Source organism: Temnothorax nylanderi, unplaced genomic scaffold (genome assembly GCF_030848795.1).
Source record: "Temnothorax nylanderi isolate EJ_2023f unplaced genomic scaffold, tnyl_v1.0 TNYL_tig0378_pilon, whole genome shotgun sequence".
NCBI lineage: Eukaryota > Metazoa > Arthropoda > Insecta > Hymenoptera > Formicidae > Temnothorax > Temnothorax nylanderi.
The window spans coordinates 77,098-96,355 of NW_027249440.1; the positions used below are offsets into that span (position 1 = coordinate 77,098).

Sequence of the window (19,258 nt, forward strand, 5' to 3'; positions counted from 1 at the left end):
ACTGCGATCTTCTATATATATTTAATATTTTAGTCCAAGCATGTTTGGTAGCATGTTGGACTCCTCGCGGCACGAGCTTTTAGCGGAAGCGATGAAAGCAGGAACGCCCTTTGCTTTATGGAACGGACCAACGGTAGTCGCCTGGTTGGAGCTTTGGGTGGGCATGCCAACGTGGTATGTCGCCGCTTGTCGAGCAAACGTTAAAAGCGGTGCCATCATGAGCGCTCTTAGCGATACCGAGATTCAGCGAGAGATTGGTATAAGGTACTCTGTAAAAATTATATAAAAGAAACAAAATAAAAATTACATTATAACTGTGATAATATAATGTTATAGTACATTATAATATTACAATTGTGTCTACAATTGTTTTCTGTACTTCTGTGACAGTAATCCTTTGCACCGATTAAAGCTGAGACTAGCCATTCAGGAAATGGTGTCGCTTACGAGCCCGTCAGCACCGAAAACTTCTCGCACAACATTAGCATTTGGTGATATGAATCACGAGTGGATAGGTAATGTCTGGTTACCGAGCCTCGGGCTGCCTCAATACCGATCTACTTTTATGGAGTGCCTTGTTGATGCTAGAATGCTTGATCATCTTACGAAGAAGGATCTTCGTGGTCAGCTGAGAATGGTTGACAGTTTTCACAGGTAGGAAAAAGACAGTGTTGAGGCACTCACAAAGTTATCTAAAAATTTAGTTTATATTACTGATATGTTAAAATACATTGTTTATCTAATGTTATTATTTATAATTGCGTATTTCAATGTATTATAGCAATAGTTATAGCAATATTATTACATTATTAAATTATTGTCAATATATTGTCGCAGAACAAGTTTGCAGTATGGCATTTCTTGCTTAAAGAGACTAAATTATGATAGACAGCAATTAGAAGAGAGAAGACGAGTGGCAGAAGGTGCCAATATAGATGTACTCGTGTGGAGTAATGATCGTGTCATAAGATGGGTACAGTCGATTGGTTTGAAGGTAGATAAACGTTCTCTAATGCTCCGCTACGATTGATTACTTACGAAAGAAATTAACATCCACTACTCGTAGGAATACGGGAATAACCTCTTAGAATCAGGGGTGCACGGTGCACTCATAGCTCTAGACGAAAGTTTTGATGCAAATAGTTTTGCATTAACTTTACAAATTCCCACACAGAATACACAGGTAAATGCTTACAATTACATTACAATAAAAACTTGGGAAAACATAAGTGAATATATTCTGTATTATTTTCGTAGGCAAGACAATTGCTAGAGATGGAATTTTCCAATCTGTTGACGATGGCGACGGAAAGGCGTCTGGACGAGAATAGCATGAAATCCTGATCCATCTCGTCAAGTCGGCTGCCTCATATTCAACCGCATCATGTCTAGTCCAAAACCCCAGCTATTGCTACTATCTATGCGCAAGTGTGTTTTAAAAGTTGTAAGAGCTTTAAGTATCACGCTAGGAGTATCTCTTCATATTGTTATGACAAATGTGACATTTGGTAATACTGAGGTGTGTTTTGACATAAGCTGTTAAGATAAACTTACATGATACATTGGATACTTAAGGATCCATCTGATCGATTTTTATGCCGCACACGCATAAATCGATGCGCCATATATACCACATTATATACCTTTTAACAAAGAGGAGAAAAGTTAGTTATTTCGATCGGTTTTTCATATAGATATCGAAATGTAGCAGGCAGTTGTTGGATTATATTGCTAGAACGACACAGCGATGAATAATAGTACTATCCTTAAAAGCACGAGATATCAATTGCAGACGATTACGACAATAATTCTCTCTGAGTTAGCTTCATTTGTTTATAAAGTCCATAAGTCTCAGTATTATGATGTCGCGTAGTAGAGTGTATTTGTTGTACGACTTGGTACTACAACGTGTACTTATAAAGTTTAATAAATAAGACAGGGTAAGTTAAAACTTTGTACCGCACAAAGAAGTGGAAAAACAGGAGTCTACGATATCTTTGCTTTTGAGGAAATTTTTCATATATGAGGTGTCCTGTAACTAATAATACGACGGAAAAAGTAAATCTATGTGAAAAAATAAGTTGAAAGTGTGAAGTTCCTTTGCGTGAAATTTTCTCTTTGTTAAACTTGGGTAGATGTGAATGACTGAATAAATTTTGCTATCGAATTTACTTTAACGTTTATCTGAATAACAATTATATAAGATTTTATTTTGAAAATTAAAGATAAGATTAATATTCTATAAATATAACTTTCAATAATTTAAATTGTTTTTAATTATACACAGGGTATCCTCGTATTCTAAATGTATAAATATTTCTTTTATTTTTATGATAGACATATTTAAAGAAAAAGAGATATTTATCTCATAAGGATACATATTCTGATTGAGAAGTTTTCTTTTTCCAAGGTCACAATTTTTTATATTTCAGAATTATTTCAGGATATTTTCTTAACTAAAATCAAATAATTTATTTTATATAAGTCGATTTCCTAAAAATAAATATTTATAAAAGTATTAAAGTAAGATCATCCGAAAGCAGATAGTCTATGAGTTTACACTCTGTGAGTAATATTTTATTCTAATATATTCTGACAAGATATTAAATATCATGTAAAATATTCACTTTTCGATGATTTTGTCTTAATACTTTTATATACAAAATAAGGGAAAATATATAAGTGACGTACATTTGTATACAGATATAAATCGATTGTGAACAAATTAATGTAAAAAGGTAAACAATTGCATTTAAAATTGCAATTATACGTTACAATTACTGTACTTGTGCAAAAGTAGAATCGTCAATCGATTCTACTCGCTGCTGCGTGTACAAAAGTATTCAATTATTCTAAATCAAAATATTACAGAAATACATAATGAATATTTTTTATTTATATTTTATGTAGAATTTTTATTTTATTCTTTACATATATTATTTAAGCTATCTTCCTACTTGTATTATAGGACACCCTGTATATATTGTATACAAAAGCCGCTATGTTTCTATATCTATAACATCAGATAGTATAGAGATAGAGCTAAAAAGCTGCGCATAGAAATATCTTTTCGCAGACAGAGCTCCAAGATATCTGAATTTCTTGTTACTTTGATGAACTATGAATATTTCTAGCGTCGTATATACTAGACCACGTATACTAGCGCGTAATATATTATTACGTAATTATATACGATCGAAGAGATAAAGTAATTGACGCTCGCTTTTTGTTTACTAAAAGGATTCCGAACATTTTATATACAAGATATTTACAAATGCGGTTATACGAACGTGTGTTGATAAATGTGTTGTAAGATTAGATGACTTCGATTATATTTTTTAAATGAAGCTACTGACCAATTTTATGCGTATCGTTCGTAATAATTGGATCTAATATTTCGTGGACAATGACGAATATCCATTGGCGTGGATATTATTGTATTGCTATTTTACGTTGTGTATATGATATATAGTTAATAAGCATGGTCGGTAGCGGAGCAATGCAATGCGTACGGTAATCGCAACAACAATGGGAGAACTGTGCGGAGGAGTTAACCATAGCGACGATTAAGACTATATAAAAACAAATTATGTTGCTGAAGACAATGATCGCGCGATGGTAATTATTATTACCAATTATACAGACATCAAGTGAAACTGAAGATGTGGCGAAAGACTGAGACATTGGTGGTGATTGTAATAACGAATTGATCGAGATAGAAAAGAAGAAAGACGATCACAATAATGACGATAAGTTATAAATACAGATGTTGTTAATGTTGTTGATATTGAGCAATCATTGTTGTTGATGTTTGTTTCTCATGAACTGTAACTCTTCTTGCAAGCTGTTTATTCATTGTAGGTTTCATGGTTCTGCACGACCTTCCGAACGGGCGTAAATGTACCAAATAGTTTCTACCAAAGACTTTATATTGAGTATACATTGATTCGTCGATTAGACATACGGAAAAAAGGTGAAATGTCGGCGCTTCTGATGCGACGTAGTATTCTAGATAGTTAAATCTGTCAAAAGCAGATTTCGCAGACAGTGTCTGCTACAGATTTTGTCGGCAAAATGCCAGCAAAAATGTAACAGAATCTACTAACAAAATATGATGGCAGATTGACTACAGAAATTGAACAAAATCTGCCATTTCGTAACTACTCGGATTGAAAATGTCTGCTACAAATTTTATCGATAGAATGCTAGCAGAAATACTAACAGATTCTGATAACAAAATACAATGATAGAATGATTGCAGAAACTAAGCAGAATCTGCCATTTTATAACTATAATTTAAGTGTTTACGAAAGGATTCTGTTTGGTTTCTGCTGACAATCTGCTGTCAGATTACGTCAGCAGATAGTATTGGCAAAAGCTTAATACAGTTGGTATCTACCATAATATTCTGCTTGAATCTGCTGGCAAACCGCAGGCGTATCACCAACATTTTGTTTAAGATGTTGATCAAAAGCTTGCATCAAAAGAATTATACAGGGTGTATATAAATACTTGTTACAAACTTCTAGGATATGTAGAAAGTTTAAAGTAGACCAACTTTTAATAAGGAACTCATGTCCGGAAACGCACCGATTGCGAGCTGCTGACTGGAATTGTTGGTATGTTTAGTAATAGGAATAATTCTCATAATAACTTTGTTTGCTTACATTACATTAAAAAAATGTTTAGCAATGTCAAAACAGATGGCTACAATCCATCTGTCCCCAAATACTTGGCTGATAAGACATTTTTGAAAGAATGTACGAGAACATACTTTGCAGGTGCAATGCTTGCATCGAAGTTGGTGATCGTTATGAGCATTTATTGTAGCCATCTGTTTTGACATTGCTAAGCATTTTTGTAATGTAAAATGTAAGCAAATAAAGTTATTATGAAAATTATTCCTATTACTGAACATACCAGCAGTTCCAGTCTGCAGCTCGCAAACGGTGCGTTTCCGGACATGAGTTCCTTATTAAAAGTTGGTCTACTTTGAATCCCCTACATACCCCAGAAATTTGTAACAGGTATTCATATATACACTCCGTATATGTATTATGTTCTTGTTCGCTTTTCTCATCATATCATCAATTTCAAACGCACTCCTAAATAATCAGAAATATGTTTATTATAATCCAAAGCAACGTTATACTACCTCAATATTGAAATGTGGTCATACTTTTCCTTTCGCGGACATATCAAATTCATCCGTCAAAGTCATGCATATCCATGATTTGTACGCCGCAAATTGCGTACCTATATTATACTGTTTAATAAAAAAAAAACTTTTTTCGAGCACAAGAACGAGGGTGATTGTTTGTCGTAGTTTTTTGAGTGTCGAATACGGCCCTGTTTATCAAATTGTTCTATTACGTTACAATTTTGAGAAATTTGCGTTTAAACTTGCAATAAAGGGCTATTTTAGAATATTTTGGCATAATATAGGGAGCTTTCCAGCAAGCGACACAAGTCGACACAAGCATCATTCTATCTTTCTTTTTTGGTAATGAGTAACAAAGATAAAACGATACTTGTGTCGACTTGTGTCGCTTGCTAGAAAGCTCCCATATAGCTACAATATGTGACGTGTGGACAAATTTTTTGCAATAAAAATTAAGTACGTTATTAGAACTTTTAGCCCTTAAAAGGAATTTATTGTGTCGATTGTGATTAAAAAGATATTTACACTGAGAAAAAAATTGTTTGCATTTTAGTAAATATTAGTTGGCATACAACTGTGACTCCATTTACTAAAATATAGAAAATTTTTCTTTTTATTAGTATATTTTTTTTTAGTGAATACATATATATAAATTATACTAATAAAGGAAAATTTTCTTCATTTTAGTAAATGGAGTCACAGTTGTATGTAAACTAATATTTACTAAAATGCAGAAAAAATTTTTTTAGTATATGATTAATATAAGATCTATTGCAGGATATATTAATAAGGATCTCTATTGCAACCAGTGTTTGCCGATATCTAGATAAAATTATCTAGAGGATCATCCAGATAAAGAAATGGAATCTGCAAGATTGCAAGATTGTCATTACACTCGAAAACAGATCAACTTCTAGTAGTAGCGGAGAGGAAGATTTCTTCCGCAATATATATATATATATTGAAACAAAAAAGAATAATAAACAATTATTAATGGTAACATCAAAGCAATTTTTTTATTAGGAATCTAAATCAAAGCAACTTCAATCTCTTATAAATTTTCCAAATGTTAAAAATATTTTTCTTAAATATAACATATCCCTGCTAACGTCGGTGCCAGTAGAGCGCCTTTCTAGTTTAGCAAATAAGTGTCCCGTAAAAAACTGCTTATCAGACAAAAATTCGAAAAACTTTTATTTTTGAGAAATAAAAACTTAAAATAAAATTGTGAGTACTGTTTTAATAATCTGTGTAATTCTTTTTATAATCTTTTATAATCTGTGTAATTTTTTTTATAATCTTTTATAATCTTTTATAATCTTTTATAATCTTTTATAATCTGTGTAATCCTTTTTATAAATGTTTATGAATAGTTTCATAAACACAAAATTATCTAAAAAATTATCTAGATAAATCGCAGTAATTATCTCATCTTTTATCTAGATTAATTAAAAATAAAATCATCTTTATAAAAATAAAATTATCTCATCTAAGATAAATTTACGGATTTTTATCTTATCTTTATCTCAGATTATTTTGAAGTTATTTACGGCAAACACTAATTGCAACCTATATAAGCCATTAAGCATCCAAAATAATTTATTATATGCACTAAATATTTTTTAATTATATTATTCAAGCTTAACCCTTAGCTGGCACTGTGGGGTATTAAACGCCCTAGCCTAGTTCAGCTCTAATTTAAGCCCCCCTATAGTACGAAAATGGTACTAAAAAAATGGAAGAGTTAAAATATAAGAGTTATGAATTTTTGAGTGAAAACAGTCATTTTTTCGTTTTCTTTTACGTTCTCCAATTTTTTCCATACTTAATATTACATTTTATTAAAATAACCTATGACATTTGTTAAAACAACATTTGAAGACTATCTTGGAATTTTTTTAAGTAAAAAAAATCAATAGCTTCCTCGCAGCAACCATTTTAGTGGTGGGGTCTGAAACGGCCCCAGTGTGCCAGCTATGTGATTCTGATGAAGTGTGCCAGCTAAGGGTTAAGGATTTTTCAGATCGCTGAATACCTACTAATCTGATGTCAAAGTGACAAATTGAATTTATAAATTGTACGAGTATGCAAAACTTTTATACGTGAATTATTTAAAAAATTCGAGCACTTTAATTTTGACATCCACTATACCGATTCCGCTATTTTTAATTTATCAACTTTGACATATAATTAGTATTTAACGAAACTAAAAAACCTTTACGTTCAAATAATATAATTAAAAAATATTTGGTACATCCTTAATGACATATATAAGTCGCAGCTTTGATGCAATAGACCCAATATTAATCACAAATATTTTTTAACCATAATCGACACAATTCCTTTTAAAGGCTGAAAGTAGGTATTAATAACATACATAATTTTGATTACAATCAAACTTCTCCAACATGTTATCTTCGTTCTTGTACATTTTTTTGTTGAATACTTGTTACATATGGATGATTCAATAAATCGCACAAGTATAATAGTTATCTTGACAGAGAGCAAGAATAAAGCGTGTATATTTATTTGTTCACTCTGTGTACTCGTGAAAATAATATTTAAAATAATTTTAAACTCCTGGTTACACGCGTTACTTTTGCACACAATAAATCTTCATTTTTCGCAAAGTGTGATATCGATAACGAATTTAAAAATACGTCATAATCTTCGACGAAATTTGTCAGTTTGAACATTCTTAGCTTTGTGGACATTCTATTTTCTACGCAACGATAGAAACCAATAGAACAATTGTACACGATACATATTAATTTTCACTCATAAATGGGATGATAGATGTAACGAAAGTGCTTGTCTGCGTTTCACAGAACACGGAACTTTTCTATCTTTCCCTTTCGGAAGAGTCTGCAGCAACTTGTAAAGTGACTGAACATTATTTTTAACATGTGCTAGTTAATAGTGTCTACTCTATGGACATTCCAAAAGAACCTTCCAAAAAGAAGTAACCATACTTGTCCCAGATAGCCAAGCGTGATAGAGCATATTGAGCAAACTAATGCATTGCATGTGTTTTCATATATTTGCTGTAAATTTGCTGACATCGAAATAGAACACGTTACAAATACAGCTACATGACTGCTTATACATGCAATCAGTTGACGCAATTTCAACAGCAAACGGTCCGCAATATTGGTACGTTATGTTGTCTGCAACATGACAGCAATGAATGATTCATCGTTCCATCTTGAGCATCATGATGCAAACATGACGGCAACAACACATATATAATGATTTCCATCTGTTATTGTGTATATGTCATCAAGCTATGAAGTTTTTTAATTGTATCTCGTTGCTAACGAAGTGTTGACAATATTAAATTGTCACAAATCCCTCACAAATTGATGCTGTCACGTTGCAATCAATTTTCTGTTAATAGAAATATAATTCATATGAGTTTAACCCGACAAGCATAATGCTGTCTCACCTTGTCCCGAGTTTGTCAAAATTAGTTGCATTAATGACAAGCTGCTTGTTGGCAACATGGCAGCAAACTCACAGCATTTGGCTATCTGGGGTAATTGCATATATGCACGTCATGGTTTACTATATGTAGCAGCTTCAACACCTATGTATCTAAATATAAATGTACACATAAGTATGAAAGAGAGGGAGAGAGAAAGAAAGGGGGAGAGAGAAGAAACTTGTAAAGTCCGGTTTCTAGCTTGTCGATATTGAATAGAATTGGAATAAGCGAGTATTAAGATTATTTATGGATGATCTCCACTTTGATGTACGCTATTCTTTTTCCAAGAACGCTAATTGTTACTCTTATTCTCTGCTTTATCTCGTTCTCATTGATTCTTATATCGCACATTGACTCGGATAAATTTATTTCGAACAGAAGAGTCGACTTGATTCGATTTTGTGCATCGCAACTGTTTATCCGTGCTGATTTTCATTGCAGCACTTCGTATGAATTCACGTATTGTCTTCAGCAATACCGAAAAATGTTGAATTACGTTGGGACTTGACGACAGACAAGGTTGATTCGTCTCGCGCTTTTAAAGGAATATCCGTATATATAAATCATGTAGAAGACCCGATTATCGCTATACATATCATATACGGTTCATCGAGCCTCTTATAATTTCCAATCAAACATTCGCACGCTTGCTCAGTGAAAGCACATTTACGACAACCCGAAACGTAAATAATGTTACATACGATCATTCTGTTTTCTTTTTATAGAAAAGTTACTAATTTTCATTGAATATCCTTCCTTAATTCATTTCCTGAGTTAGCGGGAAATCAAGATTTTATTCCAAACTTTTGTACGATATATATATATGTTGAGTGGTATTATATACTGCTAGTTAATATGTACATAAGTATGGGTACGCGTATGTGTGAGTGTAGTGTGTGTACATATATATATATATATATATATATATATCTTTCTCTAATTATATATATATATATAATTATTTATTAACAATCCTGTAATTTCCAGACAGTCTAGATTCATTACGGTGAACCGTGCTGTATTACTAATCTTAAATAATATAATTTATCGAGCCGTTATTAAATGTTGCGATCCTCCATTCAAATAAGTTCATTAATAATCGAAAAAAATTGGTCTTTGTCAAGCCAACTTACTCGTTTACGGAAATTGTATAAAATTCTTTTTTTTTCCGACGAAACAACGCGTGATTGATATAAACATTTAAAAGACAACTATACATGTGTATACATATATATATATATATATATATATATAATATATATATATATATATATATATAATATATATATATATATAATATATGTTTTTGTTATAATATGTACGATAATATATATAATTTGTATGTATATTTTGAATAGATTTATCAACTTTTTTGCATAATCTACAGTGCGATTAATACTTTTCTAATGTAAATTGAATGTGTAATATAATTTTCCGTTGAATATCATTGGGCATTAAGTGTAATACAAGTCGCGCACTAATTGGAAAAATTGGAACGGAGCGGCTTGTCCCCAAGTCACTGAAGAAAATATAAATTTGTTAGTCTGGAGAGATGGACTTATATAATCGAAATTACAATTAAAGAATAAATATTGTATATATATCGTTGGGCTCATTTTAATACAGAGGTAGAACGAGGACAAGTTCACATTTAATACAAGGGACATTGATTATGAAATAATGTAATTTCTTATTATGAAAAAAAGAATGTTGTATATTAATTACTGATGCTTCTTTCTATATCGAGGAACAGCGATATCGTTATGTCATATGAGTTTACATTTCATACTTGATGTTTCTCTGCAGTAAATGCCTAAACCGTCAATGATAAAAGACGTTTATTCGTTATATAATAATGTTATCTGCGTCCCGCAGGTAATTGTGACAGCAAATAAAAAGACAATGACGTTGCAAATACAAGAAGCAACATTTCATAAATATGAAGTAGTATATAATTAGTCACGTTATATTATATAATATACACAAAGACTAATTCTTATTAAATATTACATAAACGGAACAGCTTATTGTGCATAGTTGATACATTAATTTTCTTTTATGGGCGTACTGATACACAAAGGCACGATACTACAAATCAAGGATACTTAATCAACAATAAGGATTTTATACAAATTTTATAAATAGATATAAAAGACATTTAATACGATAGTAACTATTCCAAATTTTATAACAGCAATTTCATTATTTATTTATTATCATTTTTGAATGAATAATTTTACGAATAAAATGAATTTTATTTTTCAATAAATAAGTAATACTAAGTAATACAAAATTAATAATAAGTAGACGGTGAGATACGATTAATCTTTTCTAATCTACTAAAGCATTATGTGTTAATCATCCTGACTACACGATATTTGATTGATTAAGAGAATATATATATATATATATATATATATATATATAAGATTTACGATAATATCCGAAGAGAATGTACAAGTGCATTGCGCAATGTGCGATAATTTGTGACATTTTGTTTGGAGATAATTTCATATACTACTTCATATTTTCTGTAGTAAATGTAAGATAACGTGCAGTAAATGTAAGATAACGTAGTTTGTGAGAAACAGGGCACTTTTTAATTGTGACGTTAACAACAAAGGGCCGATTTCACAGTCTCCGATTAACTTGATCCTCCGATTAAACTCATTCTGCATCTCTTTCTAATTGTCCCCCTTAGAAAGAGACGAAGAGTGAGTTTAATCGGAGGATAAGTTAATCAGAGACTGTGAAATCGGCCCAAAGAATTCGTGTACGAAGAAATGATTCGACGCGCGAATCAGATCTATTGTCATATCTATTGTATGTTAAGAAAACGAAGCAGTATTACAAAAATCAGCGCATTGCGCTCAAGAATCAAGAATAGTAATGGTTAACATTACTGCTAAAAAAAGAAGTACATATTAGCAAAAAGAAAAAGCAAAGAAAGCACAAATGACAAAATATGCAGCTCCGTAAAAAAGATATCACACGATCACAAAGAGAGGAGGAGGAATTTAACATCGGGCTTTATGCAAGTATACGTGCGAAACGGTGATTTACACAATAATTCCTATAGTTATCTGATTAACGATTGTCAGTAACATTATCACCACCGCTATAGTTGCTATATATATATATATATATATATTACTGACTTCTACAACTATTACTATATGCAACTATTATCGCTAGAGAGAGAACTACCGTTATCTTATTATTACTATATACATAACAGACTATCATTATTACCATTATCATTATGTCCTTGTAATTTTTATATGCCAAGTATATACTTTAAATAATGTAACGAAGGGAAGACGACGAGAGCCGTAGTAAATGTAATATAACGCTCCTTCAAGCGGGAGGGGACAAGAATTATGTTAATTGAACTATAAAGTATAAATATTGTATAAGAAAATTAATAATAATTATTATTATTATCATTATTATTATTATTTAGTTTTCAGTGAATTGCATTCTGTTAATCAATCACAGTGAGTTAATTGTTAGTGAGTTACGAGTTAATTGCGCCTAACAAGAATTGATATATTTTTTTTCATAATATCTTTTCTATATTTTTCTATTTTTTTATAACATTAGATTGATGCATAAATGTATTTCATATCCCTTACGAAAAAGTAGTACTAGCAATCAGTACTCAGTACTGAGTGATCAGTACTCGTAGTATTGAGAGTATTAGTATGTTAATACTCATGAATACTGCAGAATGGTCAGTACTGTGTCTGCTTACAGTACTGGCAGTACTACAAGCAATAATACTCATTAGTACTTCAAAGTATTGAAGTGGTCAGTACTTTATCAGATTAATATTCGGAGTACTATCATGATAGTACTGCCAGTACTGTAAGAACTAATAGGCACAGTACTGACCATTCTGCAATATTCATGAGTATTAACATACTAATACTGTCAATACTACGAGTACTGATCACTCAGTACTGAGTACTGATTGCTAGTACTACTTTTTCGTAACGTATCTTGGAAATATTAAATTAATAAAATACTCAATTAACACACTAAACTATCAATATGACGTTATTTTGATATCATCTTGACTTTTTGTTTCTACTTGGATAGTACTGCGCAAGTAGGGGAGAGTGGGCTCCCTTGAGCCACGGGGTCCAATGTGACAGTGCGAGTTTTCTGTATTAACGTTCTGCAAAATAGTGACGGTGGGTATGAAAACTTTCGTTTTCAAAACATATAACTTCCATCAAAAAATTATGCCGAAATAAGCATATATACTTTTTAGTTAAAGGCAGATATGTAATTGGAGCCTTGCAAAGTAAATTTTTACTTGTCATAACTTTTTGATATGTATAATATGGATTTCTAGGGATTCTACAGTTAAAAAAAATTCATAAGACGTTCGCCGGGATCTAGGTTCAATACCAATGTGCGCACAAAAACGTTTAATTGTTCTGTATCTGAAATATTTACGATAAATAATATCGATGTTCAGTGGGGTCCAATGTGACGCAGGTTGATGGGGTCCTCTGTGCCACGCTTACAGGACTACCTAACCTACCTACGTGACAGCGCGAGTTTCCGTAGTGTGTTTCGATTGCGGAATAGTAAATGTTAGTGCCTAAATTTTCCTATAAAATGAAATTATTTCCATCGATAATCATATCCACACTTTCATTTTCTCTTTTTTTCACCCTTTAGTTACAGATCACATGTAATCGAGTCGCTGTGAGGCAATATTCGTTGATCTCTGCTAGGTTACGACAAAAAGTGAGGTTATAGGACTTTGTTTTCAGTTTTCAATTTCTTAGGTCATCTGATGAAACAAATATGACAGATTATTGATAAATTGGTTCTCTGGCACAGTCTTGGTTTTTCCTTTTTGTAGAGCGAAGAGTTAATAGACTACGTGTCACAGGGTACTCTGCCTTTCACATTACATGTCACAGGGTACCCTACCTTTCATATTACATGTCACAGGGTACCCTATCTTTCACATTACATGTCACAGTGTACCCTACGCTATGGCTCAATCGACCCCACGCGTGGGGTCCACTGTGACAAACGCAGCATTTCGAAATATCATTATTTTTGCAAAATATTTCTGAAAATTTACTTCTTAAATCATTTACAAACAAAGTTTATTATATTAAACATCGAATAGTCTCATTTATATTATAATGAAGTTATTAAAAACCATTTTTAATGTGATTTGAAAAAACGTGGTTCAAGGGTGCCCACTCTCCCCTACTGCGCCTGTACCACACGTTAGTATCCCACGAGTATTCGATAAGTACTAAAAGAGTACTGGAGGGAGTACTAGAGGGAGTACTGGTGGGAGTACTGGAGGGAGTACTGGTGGGAGTACTGGGGGGAGTACTGGGGGGAGTACTGGAGAAAGTACTGGAGGGAGTACTGGGGGGAGTACACTGAAGGGAGTACTGAGAGAATGAGTATTGGATGAGTACTGGGAAGGAGTACTGACGAAGTCAGTATGGTCAAATTTAATAATACTTTGAGTACTTATGTCTCCAGTACTTTCACCAATACTTTTTCCAGTATTAAAACCAGTACTACTTTTTCATAAGGGATATTCTATCAATAGGCCAGTCATATTAGACATCGAACCTTCCAATTAATTTTCCCAGGTTGCAACCACCATTAATCGCTTTGATTTGAGGTGCTATAAGTGGGATTTATTTTGCTTCGCAAAATTAATGGGGAATAAAAAGTTATTGACAATATTATTAACAAAAAACGCGATTTTTTTTATTTTTTTCAAATATCTCGAAAACTAAGCAAGATAGGGTAACTAACTATGCATGCTTTTTTTAGAGCGTAAAATTATCTACAATAATGATCTGAACAACATTTATCGTCAAGTCAGTCGTTTAGCTTACACGCGCCGTCAAACTCCGAGACTCGGATTCCGAAAACCTTCGATTTCGTCGTTTTTTTAATGTTGCGCCAGTGATTCGTTCTGTCATTTAAAATGGAATTAAAAATCCCCAAAAAATCACACATTATCTGAAAACTACAAAGAATACTTTTCATGGCGCAATCGATTTTTTAGACCCTTTTTCTTTTGTAGCTATGAAAGCAAAACATTTTGACTTTTTGGAATAGTCTCAGTTTTTTGCTGTTTTCAGGCCTTAAAATTCATTTGAGACGAATTTTATCATATGCATCTTGTTGTGGACAAAATTTGCAACAAAAAAGGACCCTTGTATTTTTTTCGTACGACGAACGCTGATTTTTTTATTGACGCGCAAAGTTATCCAATATTGCGCACAGGTCGGATAAGGCTTAACTTTGTGCGTCAATAAAAAAATCAGCGTTTGTCGTACGAAAAAAATACAAGGGTCCTTTTTTGTTGCAAATTTCGTCCACAACAAGATGCATATAATAAAATTTGGTAATTATGCATATTAATACCGCACTTGCCAATGACCTTGACCTTGACATATGTTGTCAAGGTCACCCTCCTGAGTGACCTTTAGAAGGTTTTAGCCGGCGGTCGTTATTCGTTAAAAAGTTATTAACAAAAAAAAAGTTTGGAAAATATAGCAGCTATTTTGAGTATTGAAAGGCATAAATGACTAATATATATGTCGAAATAGTTCACGCATACACTTTCCACGCAAAACGAGGTGCCACATGTGTTCGTGGCGTGCTTTACAAGCTCGTTTATATATATACATAATAAAATATTATATATTCTCGATTAATTTCCCGAATACACATATTTTAAGTCATCTAGTAATACATAAAATGGGTCTCCTCCAATTCTTTTCACATAGATGATCGACTAACTTATCTTGTTTAATACCACCTCTACTTAAACGAGCTTGTAAAGCACGCCACGAACCCATGTGACAAGTCGTCTCGCGTGGAAAGTGTATGCGTGAACTATTTCGACATATATATTAGTCATTTATGCCTTCCAATACTCAAAATAGCTGTTATATTAAAAACCTTCTGAAGGTTAATTTCACTCAGGAGGGTGACAACATATCTCAAGGTCAATGTCATTGGCGAGTGCGGTATTAATATGCATAATTACCTAAAATTCGTCTCAAATGAATTTTAAGGCCTGAAAACAGCAAGAAACTAAGACTATTCCAAAAAGTCAAAATTTTTGCTTACATAGCTGCAAACTAAAGAAAAAGGGTCTAAAAAATTGATTGCACCATGAAAAGTATTCTTTGTAGTTCTCAGATGATGTATGATTTTTTGGGGATTTTTAATTCCATTTTAAATGACAGGAAAAAATTACTGACGCAACATAAAAAAACCACAAAATCGAAGGTTTTCGGGATCCGAGTCTCGGAGTTTGACGGCGCGTGCAAGTTAAACGACTGACTTGAAGATAAATGTTGTTCAGATCATTATTGTGTAGATAATTTTACACTCTATACAAAAAAGGTATGTATAGTTAGTTACCCTATCTTGCTTAGTTTTCGAGATATTTGAGAAAAAAATAAAAAAAATCGCGTTTTTTGTCAATAATATTGTTAATAACTTTTTATTACCCGTTAATTTTGCGAAGCAAGATAAATCCCACTTATAGCACCTTAAATCAAAACGATTCATGGTGATTGCAACCTGGGAAGATTAATTGGAAGGTTAACCCTCTAAATTAGTCTAATATGACTGGCCTACAAATCAATATCAAGATTTCCGGGAAGTGTTTTAATTCGGAAATAATCAAGTTTATGATTTTATCATACTTTTCTGTGTTTTCGTTCTTTTACTACACATAATGTCAAAAAAAGGACTCAAGATAAAGTAAAATATAGTATTCATCAAATAGTAGGGGAGACCGGGGCTAAAAGGTCATTTTTTTTTCGGTGCCGATTTTTAACAACAAAATAAATAATTTTAGTTAAATGCGGTATACCACTGTAAAGAGTGAACCTTTAGCTACAAAATTTATATAGGAAATTTTTGTCTACGTCGCTTTGTTTAACCGGTATAGAGCAAAAACGACAACGGTGGAAAAATTGAAATCTCAAAAATGCCGGGGTTTAAACGTCACACTGCATTTTTAATACATATACGTACATCTAATCCTGAAAAATGATAGGATACATTTTAATAATTGTTTTTTAAGAGAAAAATATAAAAATTTATTTAAAATTTTTATACGAAACATTATTAAAAAATAGTTACGAGGGTTCCTCTTTCCGCAGAAGTCACTCGCCCGACTTGTTTCACTCCTCGACGTCCGATGACTCTATTCGGTGTCTGAACGGTTGTAATTCCCGTCTCATCCATATTCCATATGCAATGAGCCTGGAAATGCCCGGAAATGCCTTGGAAATGCATCTGGACTGCTTACTGACCGATTAGCCCCAAACACAAGTTTCAGGTTTGATCGCCCACGAAATATTAGACATCAACGATAATGAAAAAACTACACTGGATTCGTGTTCAGCATGCATTACTCTTTATAATCACGTACCTCGAGATTTGGAGAGCAAATATTATTGCAGATATTACAAAATTTCCACGCGCAGAAAATGTAACTTTCACCTTCCGAAAACACGTTTGCCCTCGTAAAAATCATAATACGGCAGGTAACCTGCCGAAACTCCGTTGGTCACATGGGTACCATAAGCAGCGTTTACAATGTTAATAGCGAGTTCACACAATATACAGGTTCCAAGATATTTGATTTGACGTTTCAACCCCGTTGACCTTTTAGCACCGGTCTCCCCTATATCAATTTGAATAAAAAAAGTTTAAACGTAGATGAACAAATTAACCTTAAATTATTATATGTCACAGAAATGATTCTTTGACTTATCTCTGTAGTGTAGGTATAGGGTAACTCTCCGATATTTACACCGCGCTAGGATTTACGCCGCAGAAGTCAGAAAAAACAGAAAAAATCAATTTGTTTGCTCGCAATCACTCTGTTATGTGCCTTTATGCCAAGTTTTTTTACAATAAAAATTTATTTATTTTATTTTAATTAAATATTTTTATTTTCTACTGTTACGGTACCTTTTTAATTCTTTGTGATTAAAATGATTTTTTATAATATTATAATTTTGTTAAGGAGAATTAAAGCTACTACCCAGCGAGAAATGACCCATCGAATCGACGTCTAATTGACGTCGAAAACGTATATCGAAAAGTAATTGAAATATTCATCGATTTCGATTGATTTATGGCACAACTTTCGATGACTTTTCGACTCAGAATAAACCGATTTCGACTCGATATTGATTATTATTTCCTCACTGCAGATATGGGCCGATTCATCGTCTCCAATTAACATGATCCTCCAATTAAACTCTTCGGCTCTTTCTAAGGGGGGAGAGATCCATAGACTTGCAAGTTGCGAGGAGAAGACGGATGAATTGATGAGGGGGATTATTTAAAAATGGGAGAATATCTCTTGGAGATTGAGGAAAAGTTTCCTCAATGTATTTGACTAAATAAGAGGCTTTACTACAGTACAATCCGCAATTAAATATTACATGGTCAATATTTTGCATTGGGTTGCCGCAAGGGCGGCGTTCGGCTGATGACAAAGAACGAGACGTCTGTCGTAGCGTGGACATATAGTAAAGCATACATAGAAAAACGTAAGACGTAAAAGACTGTAAAATATATAGCCTTTCGCGACTTACGTTATTCTCTACCTTATTTTAGTCTATTAACAGCCTTCCGAAGTTCCGATCACGGACTTATATCCAATTGCAGCACTGTTGTTTGGCGCCGTTGGTGCTCAACGAAATATTCAAGTCGTTGCTCGGTTGCCGGGTTGTTTGCGCACGCGCAGCAAATGGCGGCTCATACATATAACGCAAGTAATAAAAAGCTGTGTTCAGCAGAGAAAACTACTTTGCAATTGTTGTAAAATTTGTGAATGTGATTGGTGTATGCTTTTAATTTTTGCCGAAACTAAGTGTAATACACCAATCAAATTCACGAATTTTACAACTGCAGTTGCAAAGCCGCTTTCTGCTGAATACAATTATAATTAGTATAATGCCTGTATTGTATATAGGTGCCTATATATAAAAACTTTTTTACTTTCTGTCTTTAATATTTATTTTTAATTATTTAATTTTTTTATTTAATTTAATTATGTTTAAAAAGTAATGGCAAACACGGCAGATTTACATGAATTCTTAGATAGGTGAGCGACAGAAAGAGAGTTCCTTTAAAGTCAATTTTGTCTTTATTATGTGTAGATATCTTTACAAAAAAAGAAAATATGTTGGCGTGAAAGAAATTGAGAGTAACTAAAAAGTTTTTACATTAGTTGAAATAAAAGCAAACCAAATCAGTAATCTGTCCTAAAGATAGAATAGAAAATAAATGAACTGAAATAAAAAATTAGATCTTACAGGACGGAATTAAGATGTCTGGATTACTGATTGAAAATGTGAATCCGAATGTTTACTGAAACGTAATACCGATTATGAAAAAAAAGAAAAAAGAAAAATGAAAAGAGAGGGGGGCCTCTGCATTAATGTCTATAAGATCGGTTCTTGGGCTAGAATTTCAAGAGCCATAAGAATGAAAGTAATTCTCAGATCTCAAGACGAATATAAACTCTAGCAGAGGCCCTTGTACTTTTTTGACTAATGTCTGTCTTCAAATAT

The 19,258-nt window shown here is 32.7% G+C and overlaps 1 protein-coding gene and 1 long non-coding RNA gene across 17 annotated transcripts in view; one reads left to right on the top strand and one right to left on the bottom strand.

Moving 5' to 3' along the window:
• Positions 1 to 12,094, top strand: part of Liprin-alpha (PTPRF interacting protein alpha) — a 78,064-nt gene extending 65,970 nt beyond the window's left edge. For 14 of the 16 annotated variants that reach the window (XM_071720850.1, XM_071720852.1, XM_071720860.1 and 11 more), the window contains 5 exons: positions 34 to 264; positions 391 to 654; positions 838 to 994; positions 1,067 to 1,183; positions 1,258 to 12,094. In XM_071720850.1, the coding sequence (XP_071576951.1) occupies positions 34 to 264; positions 391 to 654; positions 838 to 994; positions 1,067 to 1,183; positions 1,258 to 1,344 (856 nt within the window). In that variant the 3' untranslated portion in view covers positions 1,345 to 12,094. The remainder of the gene's footprint in view (positions 1 to 33; positions 265 to 390; positions 655 to 837; positions 995 to 1,066; positions 1,184 to 1,257) is intronic. The other 2 variants (XM_071720855.1, XM_071720866.1) reach the window with 1 other exon arrangement.
• LOC139781977 (uncharacterized) lies at positions 137 to 18,453 on the bottom strand. Its single transcript, XR_011720743.1, has 3 exons — positions 18,290 to 18,453; positions 353 to 692; positions 137 to 269 (listed from the first exon to the last, which is right to left on the bottom strand). It is a non-coding gene; the product is annotated as an uncharacterized lncRNA (long non-coding RNA).
• Positions 18,454 to 19,258: the final 805 nt, after the last annotated feature.